General features: G+C 36.7%; 3 protein-coding genes and 1 pseudogene across 3 annotated transcripts; 1 reads left to right on the plus strand and 3 right to left on the minus strand.

Moving 5' to 3' along the window:
* Positions 1–8300: 8300 nt before the first annotated feature.
* On the minus strand, positions 8301–9695 carry LOC136063772 (putative disease resistance protein At3g14460). Its single transcript, XM_065764655.1, has 2 exons — positions 9094–9695; positions 8301–9009 (listed from the first exon to the last, which is right to left on the minus strand). Exons 1-2 carry the CDS (start codon positions 9693–9695, stop codon positions 8301–8303), a joined length of 1311 nt encoding a protein of 436 aa, XP_065620727.1.
* A 4-nt stretch (positions 9696–9699) lies between these two features.
* Positions 9700–11132, minus strand: LOC112030161 (putative disease resistance RPP13-like protein 1). Its single transcript, XM_024062845.1, has 2 exons — positions 10359–11132; positions 9700–10092 (listed from the first exon to the last, which is right to left on the minus strand). Exons 1-2 carry the CDS (start codon positions 11130–11132, stop codon positions 9700–9702), a joined length of 1167 nt encoding a protein of 388 aa, XP_023918613.1.
* Positions 11133–17437: 6305 nt separating this feature from the next.
* LOC112030160 (putative disease resistance protein At3g14460) lies at positions 17438–20578 on the minus strand (annotated as a pseudogene).
* Positions 20579–21134: 556 nt separating this feature from the next.
* On the plus strand, positions 21135–22496 carry LOC112030159 (uncharacterized). The gene has a single exon (XM_024062844.1). The coding sequence runs from the start codon at positions 21135–21137 to the stop codon at positions 22494–22496; it is 1362 nt and encodes a 453-aa protein (XP_023918612.1).
* Positions 22497–23671: the final 1175 nt, after the last annotated feature.

Below are 23671 nucleotides of genomic sequence, written 5' to 3' on the forward strand. Positions count from 1 at the left end.
TTTCATTATTCTCAATCTCAATTTTTCTATTTCCCTATCCTCTTTCAATTTTTCCATTTCCAATTCCATTTTCATTTGTGCCGCTGTAAGTTTTCTATCCTCAAGATGAATTCTTGCCATCTCTTGCTCATGGTTTGCAAGACATCCTTTTTCAATAGCAGCTATTTTCATCTCATTCATTTTTCTTCTTTCTTCCATCATGACATTTAATAAGGCTTCCATATTTGAAGATGTACCTTCTTTGCTCTTATGTTTTTTCAATCTTTCTTTCTCAGCCTTCTTGCCTGGTGGTCTCTCCAATACATTAGGAACATGTGGCATCCTCTAAATCTATTGGCTCTAGAGTAGGAGATGAAGATGTTGTCTCAAGTCTCCCTCTTTTTGGTCTATGCTCTTGAATAGTACGCAACCCTTTTGGCGAGTGCTTCAAAAGATTCCAACAATGTTCATATGAAAATATGGAACCTTGGAATGTTTGATACTCTTGTCTTGCCTTATTAGGCTGGAAAATTAACAAATATATTATAATTAATATCTTGAAATAGTTGAAACAAATTATCAAACTAGCACAATTTTTTTTTTGTAAGATGTACCTTGTCTTCCTCAGTCATACCACTTTGATTCATTGAATCAATTTGTGACAAATACCCACAAACTTATTGGTGCATTGTTGAATTGTTGACCACCGATTCGTTAGAGAAGTTTGAGTATGTGTAGACTCAAAGGTCTTCCACTTGTGGTAGTAGTCTGTAATTCTTTTCCAGTAAGTACCTTTTTTTTGGTTAGTACTTTGCACCACATCTTGGTTAACATTAAGAAATGCAAACACAAGAAGATTGTCTTCTTGGATGGAGAAGTTGGCACCGCGTTGTGATTTCTTAGCTATGGATTCAACCTTGGGTGGAGACATTTGGCTGAATACTTGAGCTTGTGGAACACTATCTTCACCACTTATATGTGAAGATTCTATCACATATTCATTATTAGGATCTAAAAAATCAGTGAAAGATATAGCTCCTGGAATATGCGGATCCATCCCTAGCAAGAAAATTAATAAAGTATACTGTAAGAAACCCCTCAAACTGGTTTCACAACCTGAAAAAATAAAATAAAACATGCACACTCAGGCAGATTTCACACCCTGTAGAAACCCCTCAGTCCTGGTATCACTTATCTATTGAGCATTGAATGAAAACAAACCTATACTATGAACTATTCCCAACTGCAAAATTTTCCACATCATTAATTTGTACTGTACTTGGCCTGAATTAGAGATTTGGCCAAAGCAGGAGCATCTAGCTACTTGGACAGCTAAGTTGTACATGTAGAAAGTTTGGACTTCAATACTGTTATAGGATATATATTGAAGGCATATTTTCCTTTCAACATTCATCAGAATACTCTAGAGTCTAGATTGAATTTTCACAAAAACCTGATTTTTGAACAAGAATAACCAATTGATTTATAATTATTAATTTATTATAGACGCAAAATATATTTTTTAAAACAATGGATCCATCAAAAATAGGGTTCCTCTGTTTCAAACTAGATTAGCTTCTAAAATGTCAAGAAAATAATGGGTTAATTTATAAATAAATTAAAAAAAAAAACAGTTTTACTTTCCTAATAGACAAGAAAATAGATTCTTTAATTCCCAAAAAATGAATTTTGAATAGACAATTGTATGGAAAACAAACCATTGAAGTCCAAACATGTAAAATCATACTGCTTTTCACTTATCTCCAAATTCATAACCTTCATTCATAACAAATTTCTCAATTATCCATTCAAAGCCTAGATGAATTCTATAGATTTATCACAAATTTCCCAAACCTTGAAACCTGAAAATCCAAATCAATAGCAAACAGAACACAAACCCATATATAGTATCCACCAAGAATCAAAAATAGGGGAACAAACACAAACACAAATTACGAAATAAATATCTTAAATAGCTCTTCCAACTCTAGCCAATAGTTACAAATGCACCATATACATGACACACAAAACAAGTAATCTTAATTTTCTTATTAGCACTGATTTATATCAAAACAGACCCACTCAGGACTTTCATCAAACAGGTGGTGAGCGTGTTCAAAAACAATAAACAGGAGAACATGATTTCAAATGAACAATAAACAGAAACCCATATACGGTATCCACACAGAAACCCATTTTTCTAAACTCAAAAAATAGCCAATTAGAAATATGATTTCAAATGATTGAAGTTGGCATACTAGTTTGATTTCAGCTTTTGTGAGAGAAATCTAGGATTGTTTCAGCATAGAATGAAGGAGGCGGCCCCAATGTTGTGTTGGCAAAGCCAACTTCTTGGGTTGTGGGCGGAGAAGGGAGAAGAGCGGACGTGGGGACTCGGAGAGAAAAAAAAGAAGCAATGGCTTGGGTTGTGGGCGTTGCTTCTTGGGTTATGGGCGGAGAAGAGTGGAGCTGGAGAAGAGTGGAGAAGAACGAAGAGAAAAAAAGCAATAGAGTGAATGAGAGAATGAGAGAAAAAAAGAAGAAGAAAGCAACGGAGAGAATGAGAAAGAAAAAGAAATCTGGAGGAGAAAGAAAGAATTAATATAAAAATGAGTGGGTATAATATTTTATTCAAGATATTCAATGGCTAATGAATAGTAGCCCATCAGACTTGATAGGCTACTGATCATAAGCCAAAAAAAAAAAAAAAAAAAATTGGGTATGCCTAATCCGCTAGAGGTGGATTTTTTGTTCACATTCTCTATTATAGCTAAGATTTGGGGGATGCCTCTACCGTTGGAGATGCTCTAAGGGTGGCAAAAATTTCCTATTTCGCCTGATCTAACTTGGCTAATGCGGATTTTCATTGACTCGAATGTAGATCTTTATATTTTTATTTAATATATTGGACTACAACATGTTTTTACACACATACACCCTCACACATGTAACTCATGGTGTGGCACAACTTATGACGTGCATGGCCGTACCAATAATCATAACAAGAACTTGGGCTTGCTGACCTGGGCTATAAGCTGGTTGTTGCTATGTCTAGGCCCAAGTCATATATGTTGAAACTAGTTACTGGGCTTACAGGTTGATTGGACAAAAATTTTTTGTGGCCCAATTAATTTAAATGGGCTACGTGAACTTGGTCCATGTGTGACATTAACCACATATTGTTGTCATGGTGGTAGTTGGGACCGTAGTTGTTAGTATCGTACAATATGCGATACGTATCGTATCGTGTGGAAAAAGTTCTGAATCGTATTGTCGTATCGTAAGTGCTCATGAATCGTACGATACAGTGTGCACGTATCATATGAATCATATCGTATTGTAAAATCGTACATATCGTACGATATGTAGACAAAAGCTTTAAAATGAGATTTTTTCTTAAAATTTGTACTTTTATTTTAATCTAACAATTTTTTAGACTTGTTTTTAGCAAAAAATTATTAGTTTACTTAATTTAGCCTACTAAAATAATATATTTATAAGTTTTTTTTCCTCTCTCCTACAATTGGACTACATAGTACACACTTACCTTTCACTTTAATATTTATTTATTTTTCTTTTATTGTTATTGTTATAATTCTAAGAAACTAGAATGCCAAAAAAAAAATTTGTAAAAAAATTATTAAAATAAAAAGAACAAGAAGAGATAGTAAATGTTAATGACGAATAACGATGAAGAAAATTTTAATGAAGAAATAAATTTGAAAAATTATAAATATGATAATAGTGTTGACTTAGATGGGGTTGATTAGGCAATTTGATGAATATAATGAAAATAAATTATTATTTTTGGGTCATTTGTAATATATTATCACTTTTGAATTTAAATAATTTGAATGTGTATGTTATGAACACATGTTAGTTTGATTTATTTAGTTAGCTTGTTAAATATTATTACATAAGTAATGAATAAATTAGTTATTAGTTGAATATATTTAAAATTTATAATGAAAATACCCTTTATATATGTATATTTATAAATTTTTATAAATTTTATTAAGTGTTTGTGTATCTTATGATACACGATATGATATAATACAATACACGATACGAAAAAAAAAATTAAAAATCGATTCATGATACGATTCACGTTTTGACAACTATGGTTTAGACAGTGTAGCATGGTGGTTTTCATGAATGCGACATTGTTAGCAACACTCAGAGATAGTTTTGCTATGTGACTATGGTGATGGGGCAGCTTACTCCTGCAAAGGGCATGGTCTCTTGATTCCTTGAACACACTTAAGTTACTAGAGAGATTGACAACATGTTCAAAAGAAAGTGTAGGAACACACGTGAAATCAGGGGAAGCCTAACAAACTTGGAGGCCTAAGATAATATATTTAAATGTGACTTTTTTGTTATTATCTAAATAATATTTAACTAGTGGTTACTATCATAATTTTTTTATAACAAAAATCCGTTCTTTTTATTTTGTAATTTTTTTTTCTTTTTTTTTTTTCTAAAAATGCTAAAGCTGTAACAAATTTTACTACAAAAAACTTACAAATGATGTCGCAATGAATGTGATTAGTGACACTTCAGGACGATGGTAAACAAATATTTGAATGGATGATGTTAGGGATATTACAAATTTTACAACATGAGGCTAATAAAGACATATCACCAATTACAAAAAGTAATTCAAAAATGGATTTAATAGGTTTTTAACTTTCACAAATCATATTAATTGTTAGATTAATTTGTAAAGGTTTTGAAGTAAAATTTATAATATTTCTAGCATTGTTCTATTTGAATTATTTTTTGTAATTAGTGACACATATTTGTAAGATTCATGTATTTAAAATTGTATCATATCTAACATTACTCAATTCTTTGGGAATTCTTAAAAGTAGAGGAAAAATGTAAAAATAAAATTCTTTTTCCCTATATCTCCAAAAAAAAAAGTCAATTTTTGCCCCCAAAATTTGGGACCTTTCTCTAGTAAGGGCCCTAGGCAATGGCCTAAGTGGTCTAGGCCTAGGGCTGCCCTTGCATGTAATCATGCAAAATTTTCTCCATAAGAGTATAAGAAAGTCATTTACTGATTCACAGAAATAGCATCTTAATTAACTAATAAGCCCAAATAAAATCCAAATGATCAATAAACCTACATCAAGCATTCTCACACTTAGGAAACAAACACTCCTAGCACTTCGTTTGTTTTGCTATAAAATGTTTTCATTTTATAGAGTTTGATTGTATATATGAAAATATTGTGGAAAATGGAAATTATCTTTTAGTGTTTGTGGAAATTATATGAAAAACTAGTTCTTCAACTAAGATATCCCACAAACTTATATACATGTGTTCCCATTTAAAAAAAGAAAAAGAAAAAGAAAAAGAAGAACTTATATTTATGTGCATCCTTCAATTCCAAGATATAGCACAAACCAGTTCTTCAAAGAAATCTACCCCACATTGTTAGCCTTCTTAATCATATAATTCCCCCATATAAGAAGACCGCTTTGATCTGAAGGCACTTAATCCTTAGAAACAGCAGTAAGTTCTTCAAACTTGTTCAAAAAATTAGAGTTGGAAGCCCGCAACAATTTACTATTGATTGATCTCAAAACAAAGGAACATGAATAATTGCAGATAAACTTAATGTAGAAACTTGAGCAATTTTTGTTGGTCTAACGAGTCTTCAAAATAGCCCAAGACTCATGAAAACAGAAAATTTGATTCACATTAGTAGTGTTATGAAATGTTGTCACAAACGCACCCTGCTAATATTCCAAATTATAATGTGCCAAATTAAGAATATCTGAATGCTTCTGAGTCCTGATGCATAACAGTGATGACTTAAACACTACAATTTCAAGCTTGGACTGTCAACATATTGGATCCGTTTCATACACAGCCCAAGCCCAAGTCTAATCCACCAGACAATGCCGTTTCATTAAACGTACATAAACACTGTCATAACTCATAAATGGTGGAATCAGTTTTTAACCGATTCTAGCAGCTAATCATAGTGTAACTACATTGAGTTATCATGATCTTTCTCTTTTGCTCAGATTCTGTAATATATATATATATACTATATACTTTTATTTTTTGATAAGCTATATATACTGTCTTGTATTGATTTTTAATATTTTGCCACAATGAAACCAATGCAAGACAGTATATATAAAATGCAGAAATATCTCTTTGTTGTTCTCTCTTGGTCTTCAACCTCTAGTTTCTTAAGAGCTTTTCAGCCTCTGTTTTCACAAATTTCATTAAGAATAAGTTGTATATTTATGAGTTTAATTTTCTTAAAGTTGTTTCGGATTTTTAATGCTAAACCCTAATAATTATAGGGGTTGGGTTCCAGTTAGCTCAACTGGTAAAGTATCTGAAGGTTGTATAAGAGATCTGTGATTCAATTCTCGCTTACACCAAAAACTGATTGGTGTCTTGGTCTGATGATAAAGAGCTATCATCTGGAGCGGGCAATTCTCTTTTTAAAAAAAAATAAAAAAAATTAGGGGCACTTTCATTTTCATTTTATTTATTCTAAATTTCAATTTTTGTTAATTCCAAATGCGTAGTCTAATAACTGTAGGGGCAATTTCATTTTCGTTTATTTACTTTAAATATCAATTTGTGTCAAAAGGAAAATGAAAAAAAGCTGCATTTTTCTACTTTATAATCCACTTTCATATAGAAGATAGGCTGCTCTTCCTCTAGCAAACGCTTTTTATTCATGATTCTTGAAAGAAAGAACTAGATACATTTCTTTGATGGAGAATTGTATTTTGTGCATCTTGTAATCCCCAAAAAAACACTCTCATGTACACTAACATGTAATCAATTATCAATACCATGTAAAATTAAAGTTACCACTGCTAACTTCTAATAAAAGATAAATTGAGGTTCTGTTTTCAAGTCTTTGTTTCTGAATTTTCTAAGCCTTTGTCTTTATTAGTAACAGAAGCCAGCCCTATTGCTTGATAAAAGATAGTTATATCTAGAAATTTTATTTATTGCAAGATTGAATCTAGGAAGTGGAGGCTCTAGGCCATGACAAGGTGCAACACTACTACCACTGTACTATCTCTAAGCTTTGTATTTAGGCTGAGCTTGCCTATTGGGGATCTCAATGACTCAAACTGCAATAGTGAACTAGCATTCTTAAAATTGCAACCGATTTGGTGGTATAGAACGAAATGAAACAAAATATGTACAAACCTCTAGGATTCCTTCAATGATTGTTTCATATTGTTATGGATTTTATCTCTTTAATTGACTTCATCTAATAATGGAGAAGGTTTTCATAAATAAGAAAATTTTAAATTTCTCAACCTTTCTTGCCATCAATCTTATGTCTGTATAGCATAGTTTAGCACATTATTTTGTCAATGTTGTAAACAAATTCATCAAAAGTTAAAAAATTTTTTTAACCATCTAATTTTCAAAACCACTTAGGAGTCTCATTAATGCATTTTCAGTTACCTTCAAGTTGGTAAAGCAATAAATGAAGTTTGAAATAACTATTCAATTAACTCTAATGTTTGAGGGTGTGTTAGTGAACATGCACATGCAATGATGTAAATAAAACTATTTGTCTAAATCTACAAGAAATAAACTAAAAGCTTTTTCCTTCTAAAGTGTTTGAGCTCTGTTGTAGCAACTCAATTCCAATTCATTTTCTCCACTATCATCAACCTATTCCACTTAAATCCCAACAGGTATCACTACTTCTGTAAGAACAAACTTGAATAATGTAGGCATGGAATATAAGCTGGGGTGTGATCATTTAAAGAACACTGTGAGAATAGCACCCTTATAAATGTAGATAAGAGACTACACTTATCAGCTGCAGTAACAATGATATTATAGCAGTTAAAATGATTGGGCATGTTGTCAGAAAAACAATGCCAAAGTCCAATTTTCTGTGACCTGTGCTACCAATGTGTTAGAGATTAGCGGAAAAACACCACATAAATTATATAAGACAAAACCAATTTACGTGGTTCGGCTAATAATAAGATTCAAAAAAAAAAAAAAAAATCAAAACACCTTATATGATATCAAACACAACTCAAGTTCTGAATTTCCACTTTTATTTATTTATTTATTTTTGGCTAGTGATGAAAATCTCAATTCACAAATCAAAGACCTACATACAATGACACTCTCACACTTCACAAATAAACATCCTCAAGTCACATAACAAAATACTCAACAAGAACATATAGGAGATGAACTTCAATAACTGCAGCAGAACCCAAGTAGAAACTCAAGCAATTACTGGTGGCGCAACAAGTCTTCAAATTTGCCTAGATTATGCAATGATTATTAGTAAGTTCAACTCATGAGATGAATTCCTCATCAATTTCAATGCAAGAGATATGAGCTATCTTGGACCAATATTTTCCTTTCTTATTTCGGAGTTTGGATTTCAGCAAAGAGCACTCCTTGATGGAAAGAAAAGATAAGGAGGATGGAAGACCATCTTCTGGCAAGGACTGGAGTTGGTCGCAGCAGCTAATATCCAGTCTTTTAAGTGCGGAAAGGTGTTGAAGCCCCATGCTGTCTAGATATTTGAGATCCATAAATCCACTTATTCGAAGAGAATTGAGATTTCTGGGTAGCAACTTCTCCTTTGGAAATGACTTCATGTTTTCACATTTACCTTCAATCTCCAAATGACTAAGACAATCAAGCCCATGCAGCCCCCATTCTTTCCCGGGCATGAGTTTGTCGCAAAAAGTGACACAGAATAAACTTAGGTTGGAAGGCCAACCGCCATCTGGATGTGATTCTAGTTCTGGACATTTATTTAAAAACATGGACTGAAGATTTTTGAGGGTCTGCAACTGATCAGGTAGGTTCTTGAGATTCTTGCGATTGGATAACCAAATGAATGTCAGGTTGGGGGTAGGCAATCCTCCTTTTGGAAAATATACCAGGCTAGGACAATCCCTGATCTCCAAGGCCTCAAGAGATGTGAGATGTTCTTGAATTCCCTCTGGCTTTGAAAGTGATTCCAGATTTGCACAATCCCAGATAGAAAGACATCTGAGCTTCGGGAACAAGTACAATGACAGGGATGTCAAGGAATCACAGCTATTCCCTATGCACAAATTTTCAAGAAATGATTACCGGTCTCTCTTCTCTGCAGGTTTGATAAATTCTAATTTCTTGCAGTTACGGATATAAAGGGTTTTCAAGTCAGTGGGTGGATAGTCTTCAGTAAAGGACTTGAGAGAAGGACAATTAATGATATAGAAATGTTGGAGAGAATTGATGCTGCCAATCACTCCTTCAGGTATGAACTCCAGATCATCACATCCTTCAATTTTGAGGCTATGCAGTCGGCTGGGCAATTTAATCAGTTCTGATACTTTTGAAACTCTCATGCTCTCAAAAGAGGATGCTGTGGCACCTTGTACCATAAGCAACGAGGATTCAGCAGCATCTTCCAATTTAAAGACAGTCATTTGCTCCATGAATGAGGCAACTTTAACTTCACTTATGAGCAGAACCTTATCATGATATTCTAAAAGCCTTTTGTGTGATGATGCCTCTGTCATAGGTGTAGTCACAAGCTCCTGAGATTCAAAAATCTCAACTTTTACTATGGATGGAAGTTGCTTGGGTAAGTTCCCCTTGAGCTTGGGACATCTCCGTATACAAAGCTCTCGCAGGCAAGGGAATTCTCCACCTTCAACTTCAGATGAAACCCATTCTTCCCACTCTGACATCTCCTCAAATGTTAAGAGTCTCCAAAGACTGAAATGGCTTATCCATTCCACAGAATTCAGGACCCACCCTCGTTACAGCATCCATAGATTCTATAATGAGGACTTTAAGAGACGGCAGCTGCCAGAGTGGTGGCAAGTCTACGCAACTCATGCAATCACTAAGACGTAGGGACACCATGTTGGAGAATGAAGATTTTCCAAGCCAATGTGGAAATCTTGTACCACAATAAAATTTAATGCTGAGCTTCTTCAAATTTGTATGAGGCTCTAGCTGTTCAAGCACATCTCTAACATTATTTGGAACAATGGAATCATCAACCCATTCTAACACCAGCTCATCTAAGTCTGTCTTCTCCACCAAGAGAGCCCCGGCATCATCTTCTGCTGAGACCACATTCTGCAACTTTAAAATGCTAAGTGTTCCATGAAGATACTGAAGACCCCCCAACTCTTCAACTGTTGAGCCACTTTTTTGGGCCACAACAAAGTAAGATAGTGTTAAGATATTTTAGACTGCTCATTTTTTTTGGGCATCTCATTTAAATCTGTTCCACTAATAATAAGATGACACAGGTTTAAGAGTTTCCAAATGTTTTCTGGCAATTCAGTAAGAGAATGACAGAAGGACAATATCAATGTTTGTAAACTGTAGAGATCACATACTGATTCAGGTAACATCTGGATTGCGGTGTGAGAGAGATCTATGTACCGTAAATATTTGAAATTGCTGATTGAATCAGGTAGCTCAGTGATGGGATAATGAGATAAAGAAAGCACACGTAAGAATTGTAGTTTGGACAAACTACTCAGCAATTTATTGCTACCTAAATGATATGATCCATGATCTAATAGCAAAAAGGTCCTTAAAAGCTTGGCTGTAATAATGGCTCTAAGGAATACCGGGAAACTATATTTGACGCTTAACAGCGACAAATACCGGGTCCTTTCAGAGACAGAAGGACCAAGATCCTCCAATCTGCAGCAATATCTCCCAGACACTTCAACAGCAAAGTGACTCACAAGATCATGCATCACAAAACGTGATTTATTGCCACTTGATATCTGAAAAGAAGACCTTGATAATAATTCTTGAAAGTACTCATCACCAACATCTTCCATTCTGGAGTTTCCTCTGGGGTCATGCAGAAGGCCTTCTGCCATCCATAAGAGGACCAACTTATTTTTCTCAAATTCATAACCGGAGGGAAATATTGAACAGTATGCAAAACATCGCTTTATTTGTGCAGAAAGATGATCATAGCTCAGTTTTAATGTGCTGTAGCTCAGCGTTAATGTGTTGTTCATTGCAGTTTTAAAATCCTCCAAATTTTGCTTCAAATGATCTAGTACAGCATCCCACTCCTCAACTTGCGGCTTCAAGCGCAAAAGACACCCAACTGTTCTTAAAGCTAAAGGAGAGCCACAACATTTTTCCATAATTTGTCTGCCAATATCTTCTAGTTCTGGATATGAACTTGGGTTTTGGCCTCCAAAAGCAAAATTTACAAACAACGACCAACTATCTTCATCTGATAATGGCTTAATGGGATAAACACACAGAGGTTTAATTGATGATGCAGAGATTTCATTGCGTGTAGGTACAATAACATAGCTTCCATTTGCAGCTTTTATAAAATGAGGTTGTAAGGTTTTCCATCCCCCAAAATAAAAGGGGACGCAATGTTTAGAACAAGTAGAAATCTCTTTCCCTCAAGTCTCTCGCACAAATTAGCTTCAAGTTGAGACATTTCTTGTTCCTTGAGATCACAAGACTGTAAAGTCAACTACTCGAAAACTGCTTTTGTAACCATGAACGTGTCAGAAAGATCTGAAACGTAGGCCCAGGCCTTCAGGTCAAAATGTTCAGTTACTCTGTGATCCTTGTAAATGAGCCGAGCAAGAGTTGTCTTGCCCATGCCATCATTGGCCAGTAGCGAAATCACTGACAACTTTCTACCATTTGCATCATTTGAAAGCAAGAGATCGATAATTTCTTTTTTGTCAGACTCTCTACCGTATATTACTTTAGAGTTGTCGTCTCCAAAAGAAGCTGCAGGCATTCTCAGAGATTTTTCCATGTTGTGTTCTATTCTTTTTTTCAAACCAAGTTCATCTTTTCGCTTAGCAAGGGATTCTACCCTATCAAGGATCTCATCCAACCTGTGTTGGAAACCTTCAGTGTGGATCTCATCTATGAGATCCTCTTTATCATAGACAACATCTTGCAGCTTGTCAAGCCACTCTTTAACCACTTTGCTCCTGTACTGCTTCTCCTCAGCATCATCGACCACCAAAAGAAGAGACTGCAACTTATTCTTCAACATCTCTGGTGATCCATTGTTGACTTTCTTAATCATGGAAAATGAGTATTCTGCTGCTGCAACACCTTGAGCCACAGGCAATGAGCATTCTGCGACTGCGGCACCTTGAGTTATGGCCAATGAGGATTGTGTGGCCCCTAGAGTCATGTCAAATGAAGATTGAACTGCACCTTGAGTCATAGGCAATGAGCATTCTGCAGCTGCGGCATATTGACTCTTGGACAATGAGGATTCTGCAGAACCCGTTTCGTCACTTACAAATAGAATCTTATCATGATAATCTAGAAGCCTTTTCTGTAATGATTCCTCTGCCATAAGTGTATTCACAAGCTCCTTAGATTCAGAAATCTCAACTTTTACTACAGATGGAAGTTGCTTGGGTAAGTTCCCCTTTAGCTTGGGGCATCACCGTATATAAAGTTCTTGCAGGCAAGGGAATTCTCTACCTTCAGCTTCAAATGAAACCCATTCCTCCCACTCCCACATTCCCTCAAATATTAGGGCCACCAAAGACTGAAATGGCTTATCCATTCCATAGAATTCAGGACCCAACCTCTTCCCTACAGTCATCCATTCAACAATGAGGACTCTAAGAGATGGCAGCTGCCCGACTTGGTGGCAAGAGTAAGCAATTCATGCAATTGCTAAGACGTAGGGACACCATGTGAGAGAATGAAAAATCCCCCAACCAATCTGGAAATTTCACATCACAGTAGAAACTGATATTGATGAACGGTTTTAGACTCCTTAAAACAACCAGATTAACCTAGTTAATTAGCCAAGTGATTAACTTAGTCAAATTAAACAATTCTAGGTTATCACAAACATACAATCATATCAAAAGTGTAAAGCAGCGGAAATATAAAAGACACAATGATATGATCACCCAGGAAACCACACGGTAAAAACTTGAGGAGGATTTGACCTAGCTATCCTCAAGGTAAACCTGAATCCACTATGCGAAAGAATCGAAGTTCATATAAAAGGACTTACAAGCTCCCTACTTGACTTCCTAATGCTACCCACCAGTAGAACTTACTGACACGATTATGTGCAAGCTCTGAATTCACGGACTCCTTCTTTCTTGGATTCTCCAATCAGCTACAAGCACCCACGCTTGATATTCTTTAAGTTTCAATGGTAGCAACCGAGTTGATCATCAAGATGTTGAAGTAATCTCTACCTTGAAAACTCTAAGCTTTGTGTAAAGGAAAGCTCCTCTAGATCTCATAAGAGATTTACACAAAACAGAAAAGTACGAGCAACAATACAACTGGAGCAACTCTAAAAACGTGGCTAGGGTTTTTCTTTATATACCTAGGGTAAAAACAGAAAACCCAAAACGTTTAATGAGTTAGGGCTGACCTGAAATATTTTACAGAAAAACATTCTGTCTGAGATTCGATCGATTGAGTCTTTCCTTCGATCGATTGAGCCAGGCCAAAATGCACAAATGCATTTGCAGCCACTCGATTCCAACTTTACATGAAAGACCCAACTTTGAGCAAGCCTAAACAAGACTAAACAACCTGTTTTGATTATGGTTTGCCAACAATACAAATTAGAGTTCTAAATATATAAATTCCTAAATCTTTAGAACCTAACAATTGAGCCTCTTCAAATTTGTATGAGGCTCCAGCTTTTCAAGTACATCTTTATGTTTTTTCCTATCTTTGGTATCATCACCCCACTTCAACAATAGCCCATCAAGGTATGTTTTTTTCTTTAAAGCCAGCCTTAGCTGCATCTTCCAAAGGGACCACGTTTTGTAACTCCAAAAGTTGAAGTGTTGCATGAAGATGCTGAAGCCCCCCCAATTATTTAACTGTAGAGCTGCTTTTTTTGCCCACAACAAAGCAAGACAGTGTTTGAAGATCTTTTAGCGTGCTCAATTTTTTTGGCATCTCACTTAAGGCAGTTCCACTAAGATCAAGATGACACAAATTAAGAAGCTTCCACATTTCCTCTGGCAACATAGTAAGAAACTGACAATTTGACAGTATAATTGTTTGTAAATTGCGGAGAGCACAAACTGACTCAGGTATCTTCTTGATTGTAGTGTGAGAGATTTATGTAGCGTAAATGTTCCAATTTACAGATTGAATTGGGCAACTCAGTGATATAAGAATGAGATAAAGAAAGCACTGGTAAGAGGCACGCTTTGAACAAACGCACTAGTTCATTTTCTCTCAAGTGACAGCCTTTGTAATCTAGGGTCAAAAAGGCTGTTAAACAATTGGCGTAACTCTCAAATATCATTGAGTTATCATGTACACCTCCTACAAGTGACAAATACCGTGTCCTTTTGGAGATACTTAGATGATCATCCTTCCATCTTAAGCAAATTTCCTTCATCATTGAAACAGCCAGCTTATTTAAAAGATAGTGCATCACATAACGTGATTTATTGCCACTTGATAGTTGAAAAAATTGTCTAGACACTAATTCATTAAAGTACCTGTCACCAACCTCTTCCATTGTTCGATTTCCTCCTTGCTGCTGAAGAAGACCTTCTGCCATCCATAAGAGGACTAACTTCTCTTTCTCAAATTCATAACCCTGGGGAAATATTGAACAATATGCAAAGCAAGCCTTTAGATGTGCAGGAAGATTATCATAGCTCAATTTTAAAATAAACTTTGTACGTGCAAGATTATCATAGCTCAATTTTAACAATAAATTTGTATTGTAACACTCCAGGCACTCCAGTACATCTTCCACTCCCCAACTTGTGGCTTACAGCGCAAGAGAGCTGCAGGTGTTCTTACTTCTAATGGTAAGCCATTACACTGCAGCAAATTTTTTTCTGCCAATAGCTTCTAGTTCTCAATATGAATCATCATTTTGGTATTTAAGAGCAAATTCTGCTAACATAGGCCAACCATCTTCTTCTGATAATGGATTCATATTCACATAAAAATCATTAATGCTTTTTTGTGCTGCAAAGCCAAAACTGCCTGTGGTTACAATCAAACAAATCTGACTTGTGACATCTTCAAAATCAGATAGAAAGATGTCCCAGTTCTGATCAATCTTATTGTCCACGCACACATCAACCCAACACTAGGCCGTGAAGTTACTGACTCAATAATTGCTCGTTTCGCCCAGGACATGTCAAAGCCTTCCGAAAAGCAAAGCCAGGCCTTAAATTCAAAATGTTGACTTACTTCGTGATCGTGGTAAACCAGCCCAGCATGTGTGGTCTTGCCTATCCCAGGCATGCCCACAATCCAAATTACAGGCAACTGTTTACAACTTGCATTACCTGACAACAAGTGATAAATTATTTTTCTTTTTGTCAAACTCTCCACCGTATACAACTTCAGATTGGTAGCCATAAAAAAAAATCAAACGGAGGTAGTCTTCGAAAATCTAATGCTGCAATGAATTCTCCGGATTCATGGATGAACTCCATCCTCTTAAGGATGATCTCCATCCTTACCTTGAACTGCTCTATCATTCTTCTTTCATGCTCTTTGGACTTATCTGCTCTACTTCCACCACCCCAACTGTCCAGCAAATTGCATATATCAACCATGAAATCCTGTGTAAAATAGACAGCTTCTTCAAGATCGTTGAGCCAATCTTGAACTTTTGTTTCCTTGTCCCGCCGCTCCTCAGCATTATTGATCACCTTAGCAGCAAACTGCAACGATATCTTCAACTCCTCCAGAAACCTATAATCGTGCAACAGAAAGAAGTCTTTGATTTCTTTAGAATCCAAATAGTCCAGCAGCACCCGAATTGCTCCTCCCACCATAAGTACAGCCATGTTGCACAAATTCGAGAAAGAAGGGAAGCAGGAAGTGAAAGCCAAAGCAAAAGCAAATAGTTGAACAAAGAAGAGATGAGCTTGAGCTTTTGCACCCGATGCTTCTAAGATTCAGAAAAAGATCTGAAGTTGTTTCGTTGACTTTGGAGGTTTGGCAGTTTAGTGTTCCAAATCCAAGCTGTCACAAAGTAATTAAGTGAGCAATCATTTGTGGGTCCGTGACATTATATAAAAAGCAGACATTACAGTATTAAAGATGATAACAACCCAGTGTATCCTGGCATTTTGTCGAACACCTTCAAGGGATCCTCTATTCCTCTCCATTTCATTTCACGGCTAGGATTTTTTGAAAAGGGAATATATGAATTGGTCACGATGGTTTGATCCAACTCAATTATTAAAAAAAATTTGGTTCTTTATTTGCTCCATGACATGTCCTCCTTACACCATACGGACACGGTGTAACCTTTTAGTTGGAAACGTAAGGCTTCAGTGAACTCCAAAAAAAATGGAGTTGCAAAAAACAGAAGATAAAAAATACTTCAGTGGACTCTTATATGAAAGCAACAATAGCATGGTTAAAAGAAATGTAAAAAACCTGAACTGAACCTCACTCAATTTGGTAGATGCCCATCTAGACTGTTAAAACACTTCGTTTATACCGTATTGTGTTCGTCTCGTTTTATGCTCTAAAACCCCAATTTTTACACAAAAATTGCAAAAACTACTATTCTGATTCCAGGAGGAGAAGTTTATCTTGATTGGATATCATATCACCCAATTTTACATGTTTGAGATCAAAATGATCAAAATGCCTAACCATTTTTTATCAAGTTGACCAGCAGTTAAACAAAGTAAAAAAGTTCATCCGATTGTTAAATTTCACACTTCTATGTCAAAACTAATATTTCCAGACATTCTTCAAAAGTGGGAAGGATTTGATTTCTGAACATAAGTACTTAATTCAACCAATAATTTGGCACAGAGGCCACAACAATAAACTTAGATTTTAGCAATATTTAACCCAAAAACTCTAATAACAATGTTGAACCAGTGAAAATGATTTTGAGTTTTATGTAATAAACACTAATATTTAATCCCAATTCATTGTGTTTACTCAAAAAAAAAAAAAAAAAAATTATTGTGACATGTTAATGACACTAACGTGTTACAGTTAGGGATTAGTGTTTAGTGAAAAGACACCATAAAAATAGATCTTTATTATTTACCAAAAAATAAATAAATAAATAAACAACAAGATGTAATGTAATTCGGCCAAGTAAAAGCATATATGTTCACAAATAATGCCAATCATTCACTGTCAAAATAAAACGAATTACAGCCTTCTCCCAAAAAAAAAAAAAAAAACCTAATTACACAATTCTTTTTCAGCATGGTCACACACTTTCATAGAAATATTTTGGAAATATACTCCCGGAGCATCCAATAATAACTCTGTAGAATCAAATCAACCTAAATCTCATCACACTACCATTTTTTTTCTGTTTCTTGTATTTCAACAAATCAGTCTCAAGTCACAAGTCCAAGGCACCCTCACCCTTTAAAAAATATACAAGAACTCAAATAACACATGCATCCTTCCCAAAATAGACAAAAAATTAATCCAGCCATGATAATTGACAAGAAATTTAGTCAATTTGTAAATCGCAACGCAAGGCTAGCAAAGAGCACTTTCGTATACGAAGAGAAGAAAGGAAGGCTGGTAATCCCTTTGCTTGAATCAACTCAAGCTTCTTACAACAGTCGATCCCCAGCTTTTTGAGCGATGTGAGGTGCTGAAGCCCATTGACCAAGTATTTGAGATCTGGAAGTCTGCTGATGCAAAGAGAAATGAGACTGTCTGGCAGCAGTCCCCTTTCAGGAAACAACTCCATCGTACTACATCCACCTGTAATCATAAAATGAGCCAGTGACTTCATTCCATGCAAACCCCATTCTGTGCTAGGCAAGATGCTCTCACAATCGGTAATAAACAGAGATTGTAGTTTGAGGGGAAATCCCTCCTTTGGCATCAACTTATTAAGCTTCTTACAGTGTTTAATCTTCAGCTTTTTCAGTGAGGTGGGACTGTGAAGCCCTTCCCCTAGATTTATGAGATTTTGAAGGTTCCTAATACAAAGGTAAGTGAGAGTGTTCGGTAGCACCCCCTGTGGAAACACCACTAGTTTACTACATCCACCATCAATCTTAATACAAGTTAGAGACTTCATTCCATGTATACTCCACTTCTTTTGAGGCATGAGATTTGTACAATTGGTTATAACCCGAGAATGTAGATTGAGATACAATCCCTCTTTTGGCATCAACTCGAGCTTAACACAACAGCCGATCTCTAGCTTTTTCAATGAGGTGAGACTGTGAAGCCCTTCGCATAGGTTTATGAGATTTGGAAAACCGCTGATGCGAATAGAAGTGAGAGTGTTGGGTAGCAATTGCTCTTCTGGAAACAACTCTGCCTCACTACATCCACCTTCAATCTTAAAACAAATTAAATACTTCATTCCATGTAAACCCCATTGCTTCTGAGGCGTGAGATTGTTGCAGTTGGTAATGACCACAGATTGCAGCTTCGAGGGGAAACTTCCTTCTGAAAATGGAAGGAGCTTCGGACAATCAGATAATTCCAATTTTGTCAAGGAATAGAGTTTCTTCTGTAAACTTTCAATCAATTGAGGACAATCTTGTATTTGAAGCTCTTGGAAGGAAGGGAAAGGGATATCTTCACCATCATGTGTCCACACACTCCAACATGGCAATTTTATGAATGACAAAATTTCAGAGATCTGAATCGCTTGATTCCAAACTGACCGTCCCTATAAAATCCAGAATGCAGCAATTGTAATCTTTCCATCTCTACAATGTAGAGCTCTTGAAGAGAAGATAACTGTCCCAATGATGGCAAGGACACACAATATTTACACTTGCTTAGTCGTAAGCTCACCATGTTAGAGAAAATGGCATCACCTAACCAATTGGGAAATTTTGTGCCATCATAGTTTTCAATCATAAGCTTCTTCAAATTTTCATGAGGCTGCAGATTAATGAGTACATTTTCATACTGTTTTTGATGAGTCTGCAGATGGACGGGTACATTTTTATTTTTTACCTGATGATGAGTCGTAGTAGTAGTAGTAGTCCATTTGACAAATAACTCATTGAGATACTTCTTGCTAAACATCCAAAGCATGTTTAAAATAGGCTACATTCTCCAGCTTTGTGATGGAAAGTGTACGATGATGTGAAAGCTGGCCCAATTTACTTATCTTTGAAGAACGAAGATCTTTGCTTACAACAAAATCAGTCACCAATTGAAGATTCTTTAATCTTCCAAATCTGGGTGGCATCATTCTTAAATTGGTGTTTTCTGGTAACTCACTGAGATCATAACAATCTGACAACAATAATGTTTGCAAATTATAGAAAGAACATATCCACTTAGGTAACTCTATAATTTTAGAGTAAGAAAGATCCAAGTATCGTAGACATAGCAAATTGCACCAAGTTGTAGGCAAGTGATTTTTTGACAAGAAGGCACACGTAATTGTTTATTTTCTGGCAACCATGTAGTACTAACTATTTCACTTAAAACAGGGCAATTACCGTTTGAAAAGGTTAGTGGAAGGAAGGTCCGCAGAGTCTTTACTTGCATAAGGTCTTCAAATTTCTCAGCACCATCAAGCTTTCCCATCAAGTATGCAAAATGCCGAACCTTTCCCAAAATTTTATGTGGCTTGCCATGTTCAAACTTGCAACAAAATTCTCCTGATGCAAATTGAGCTAAATCTTTGATAAGGTCATGCATCATAAAGCACCGTTTCTTTTGAGTCGATGGTTGAAATAATGACCTTGACAACAGTTCATGAAAGTACTTGTCTCCAGCCTCTTCCATTGTGTCATTACACTTGGCTGTTGCAAGAAACCTTCTGCCATCCACAAGAGAACCAATTTCTCTTTTTTTGAATTCATAACTCTTGGGAAATATAGAACAATAAGCAAAACATCGTTTGAGATGTGGAGGAAGATGATAATAGCTTAATCTTAAAGCAGGAAGTATGCTACTCCTATCAATTGGGAGATCCCATATCTCACTATTCAGTATATTACGCCATTCGTCAGCTTCTACTTCTGATTGCAAAAGACCCCCCCAGTGTTTTTGCAGCTAAAGGTAGCCCTCTGCACTTTTCCACAATTTTACCACCAATCCATTTTAAAGTTGGATGTTCATCAGGGTTGCTAGTCCTGAATGCGTGTTTTGCAAATAATGACCAACATTCTTCATCTTAGATGATGAGTAACAACTGCCTGCATGATTGATGCAACACTTACATTGTGAGTCGTGACAATAATTCTACTCCCGCAAGCTCCAACTTTTAAGGGATTTAACAATTACTGCCAATCTGTTGAGGAAATTAGTAATTTCCACTAATTTCCACAACACAATCAAGTAAATTCTCATTCCAAATGTCATCAAAGACAAGCAGAAATCTCCTCCCACTCAATCTCATCTTTAGTCTGACTTGAAGAACATTGAGATCTATGACATTGCAGTCCGTCAAATTGGCCGACTCGAAAATTGTTCTTGTTATTTTAAAAACATCAAAGTCTTTCGAAACATGAGCCCATGCTCTGAATTCACTAAAACGTTCCATCACCCCGGGGTCATTATACAAAAGCTGGGCGAGCGTTGTCTTGCCAACCCCAGGAATCCCAACAATTGCAATCACAGGGTTTCCAGTTCCTTGTGCAATATCACCAAGCAAAAATTTCATGAGCTCGTCTTTATCTTTATCTCTAACAACACTTCAGATTGCAATCACAGGGTTTCTAGTTCCTTGTGCAATATCACCAAGCAAAAATTTCATGAGCTCGTCTTTATCTTTATCTCTAACAAAACTTCAGAGTCATCTAGCAAAGAAGTAGTCTGCAATCTGAATGGTGGTTTCACGCTTACACTTCCCTTGAGATTGAGGAGATCTCTCCAGTTTGCTAAATTCTCAAGTCTTTCAATTATGGTTAATAATCCAAAGAAAGAAAGTTTTTATGAAAAAAAAAAAAAAAGTAATTAATATTTTAACTTTTTTTTTTTTTTTTTTTTTTTATAAAAGTGATATCAATTTTTCTTCTCCTCTTTGTAGGAGTCTTTCCTCTCATCTAGGGTGAGTTATATTTCTTCTACTTTCGGGTAGGGGCTGATTTTCCATCATCCTAAATTCAGTGGTGTGGGGAAGATTTGCTTCCACTAAGATACTTGTTTTTCTTATAACTAGTGAACAGGAGCCATAGTATGAAGTTACCAACCAAAGGGAGTATACTTCTTCAGTCCAAATGGATGCGGATTTTATTGAAAGACTTCAGAGTATCCACTTGACGGAGGAGGAGGGTGAAGTTATAAAGGTTCGATCAGAGAATCGTGCTAAGATATTGGAGGAGTGTTCTTTAAGTCTAATGGGTCGTTTTCATATGACGAAACCAATCAATTTATGGGCTGCCAAAAATCTACTAAGGTCAGTGTGGAAACTTGGCCATGATCTGAAGATTAAGGATGTTGGTGAGGGCCTAATGCAATTCAAATTCTCCATGGAGAGCCAACTGAATTGGGTCCTGAATAATGGACTGTGGAGCTTCGATAATCACTTATTGTTATTAAAACGATGGGAGAAAGGAATGATGACGTTTACTGTGGATTTCAAAGTTGTACCAATATGGGTTCAGGTTTGGGGATTGCCTTTTGATCTCATGAATGAAGAAGCAGGAAAAGATATCGGTGGCGGCATTGGGAGAGTCTTGGAAGTGGATTGCAAGGCAATTGCTGCGGATCAAGCTTGCTTCCTTCGAATTAGAGTTGAATTGCCATTGGATAAACCGATCCGGAGGGGCACTCCAGTACTTAGCCCGGAAGGTGTGAGGGTGCAAATAGCTTTCCAGTATGAAAGATTGGTTGGGCTGTGTTTTAGCTGTGGCAAGCTCGGACATGAAGCAAAGGAATGCCTGAGTAATGTCTCGGCTACAACGGGTGAAAGGTTGTATAGGGAGTGGCTCAAGGTGGGGTTCCGACGTCAAACTAAATCGGGTGGTAGGAATTTCGGAGCACAGTCAGGTGACAGGGACGTTACCAGTGATCAGGCTAAGGATCCATTACAAACACCACAGCAACACAGCACGAGCTCATCGACAGCAAACCTAGCCAAACTGGAAACCGTTACTAATAGAGAGAAATGGCAGGTATTAATTACGGAATTAGTGGAGGGGAGTAATTCCATGAGTAATGAGCAACCCCCACATCAATGCGCAATGCAAACTGATATTCCTGAAATCATGCAACCCGATATTTTAGGGAAGAACTTAAGCACGTTGCCAATCACGTATGTGGAAATGGATGAGGGAGTTAATACCACCGACCTATGTGAGGAAACCCTAGCTGATATGATTAATAATAAGGCACGTGCCTCTCCACGTGATACCAAAAAGAAGCCTTCATCTGAAACACGTAAGTGGAAAAAGAAAGAATGCCAAGACGATAGCAACACGGGACCGAAACAAATACAGACTGAGATTGACGGACACAAGCTGGTTGGGCTGAAACGACAGAGAAAATCTAGCAAGGATGAAGGAAACACAGGGGAAAGAAAACGAAGCAAGGCACAGACAACTTACTCACCATACATAGTGGCAGGGGCTGACAGTTAGCCTTGCCGAGCAGAATGAACCTGTTAAGCTGGAACTGCAGGGGGCTTGGGAACCCCCTAGCAGGTGCAGTCCTCTCTCATTTGGTGAGGGAGAAAGGTCCCAAGGTCCTGTTTTTGATGGAGACGAAACGGACGGTAGGTGAGATGAAAACAATACAAGTAGAATTGAGGTATGATAATATGCTCGCTGTTCCTTGCATCCATAGGGCAGGCGGCCTAGCTATGCTCTGGAAGGAGGAGATCACTTTACATATTTAGACCTACTCTCAAAACCACATTGATGCCCATATCATAACTGACCCAGCCAATCCTTGGAGACTTACCGGTTTTTATGGGAGACCAGAAGAACATCGCTGACATGAATCATGGAGTTATTTGAGACACCTACATACTAGAGACTCATTGCCGTGGGTATGCTTGAGAGATTTCAACGAAATCTTGAACTCAACAGAGAAGCAAGGCAGGCTTCCCAAACCCCACCGACTTATGGAGGCTTTTCGTAATGCATTATTGCACTATGGATTGATAGATCTGGGGTACCGAGGTAATATTTTTATATGGCGAAATGGAAGGCCCGGGGATGCTTTTGTTCAAGAGCGTCTGGATAGGGCATGTGCTACACTGGATTGGAGAGAAAGGTTTCCTCATGTAGTGGTGAACCATTTGCAGGTATCATATTCGAACCATGACCCAATTTTTCTAATCATCAATGGTAGTGTAGGCAATACAAGGAGAAAGAAAATCCTGAAAAGGTTTGAGGAAAAATGGGCAACACATCCCGAATGCAAAACCATTATCTAGGAGGTATGGAGTAGGGAACCACTCATGGGCAGCCCTATGTTTCGATTATTCTCACAAATTAGGGATTGCTGTATGGCCTTAGTAGCTTGAAATCGGAATATGGGAAGCACTGGAACACGGATTGAGGAGAAAAAACAACTCCAAACCCTTACAGCACAAAATGATCCAGCAAATTTGGAGTTAATACAAAAAGTGAGGGATGATATCAATACTCTCTTGTATCAAGAAGAACTAGCTTGGAGACAATGATCTAGATCCATTTGCCTGCCAGCTAGTGACAAGAACACCAAGTTCTTTCATCAAAGAGCTAATCAACGCCGTCGAAAAAATAATATTGATGGTCTTATGGATGGGGGGGGGGGGGGGGTGGGTGTA

This window comes from Quercus suber, unplaced genomic scaffold, assembly GCF_002906115.3.
Source record: "Quercus suber isolate HL8 unplaced genomic scaffold, Cork oak 2.0 scaffold_575, whole genome shotgun sequence".
NCBI classification, from domain to species: Eukaryota; Viridiplantae; Streptophyta; class Magnoliopsida; order Fagales; family Fagaceae; genus Quercus; species Quercus suber.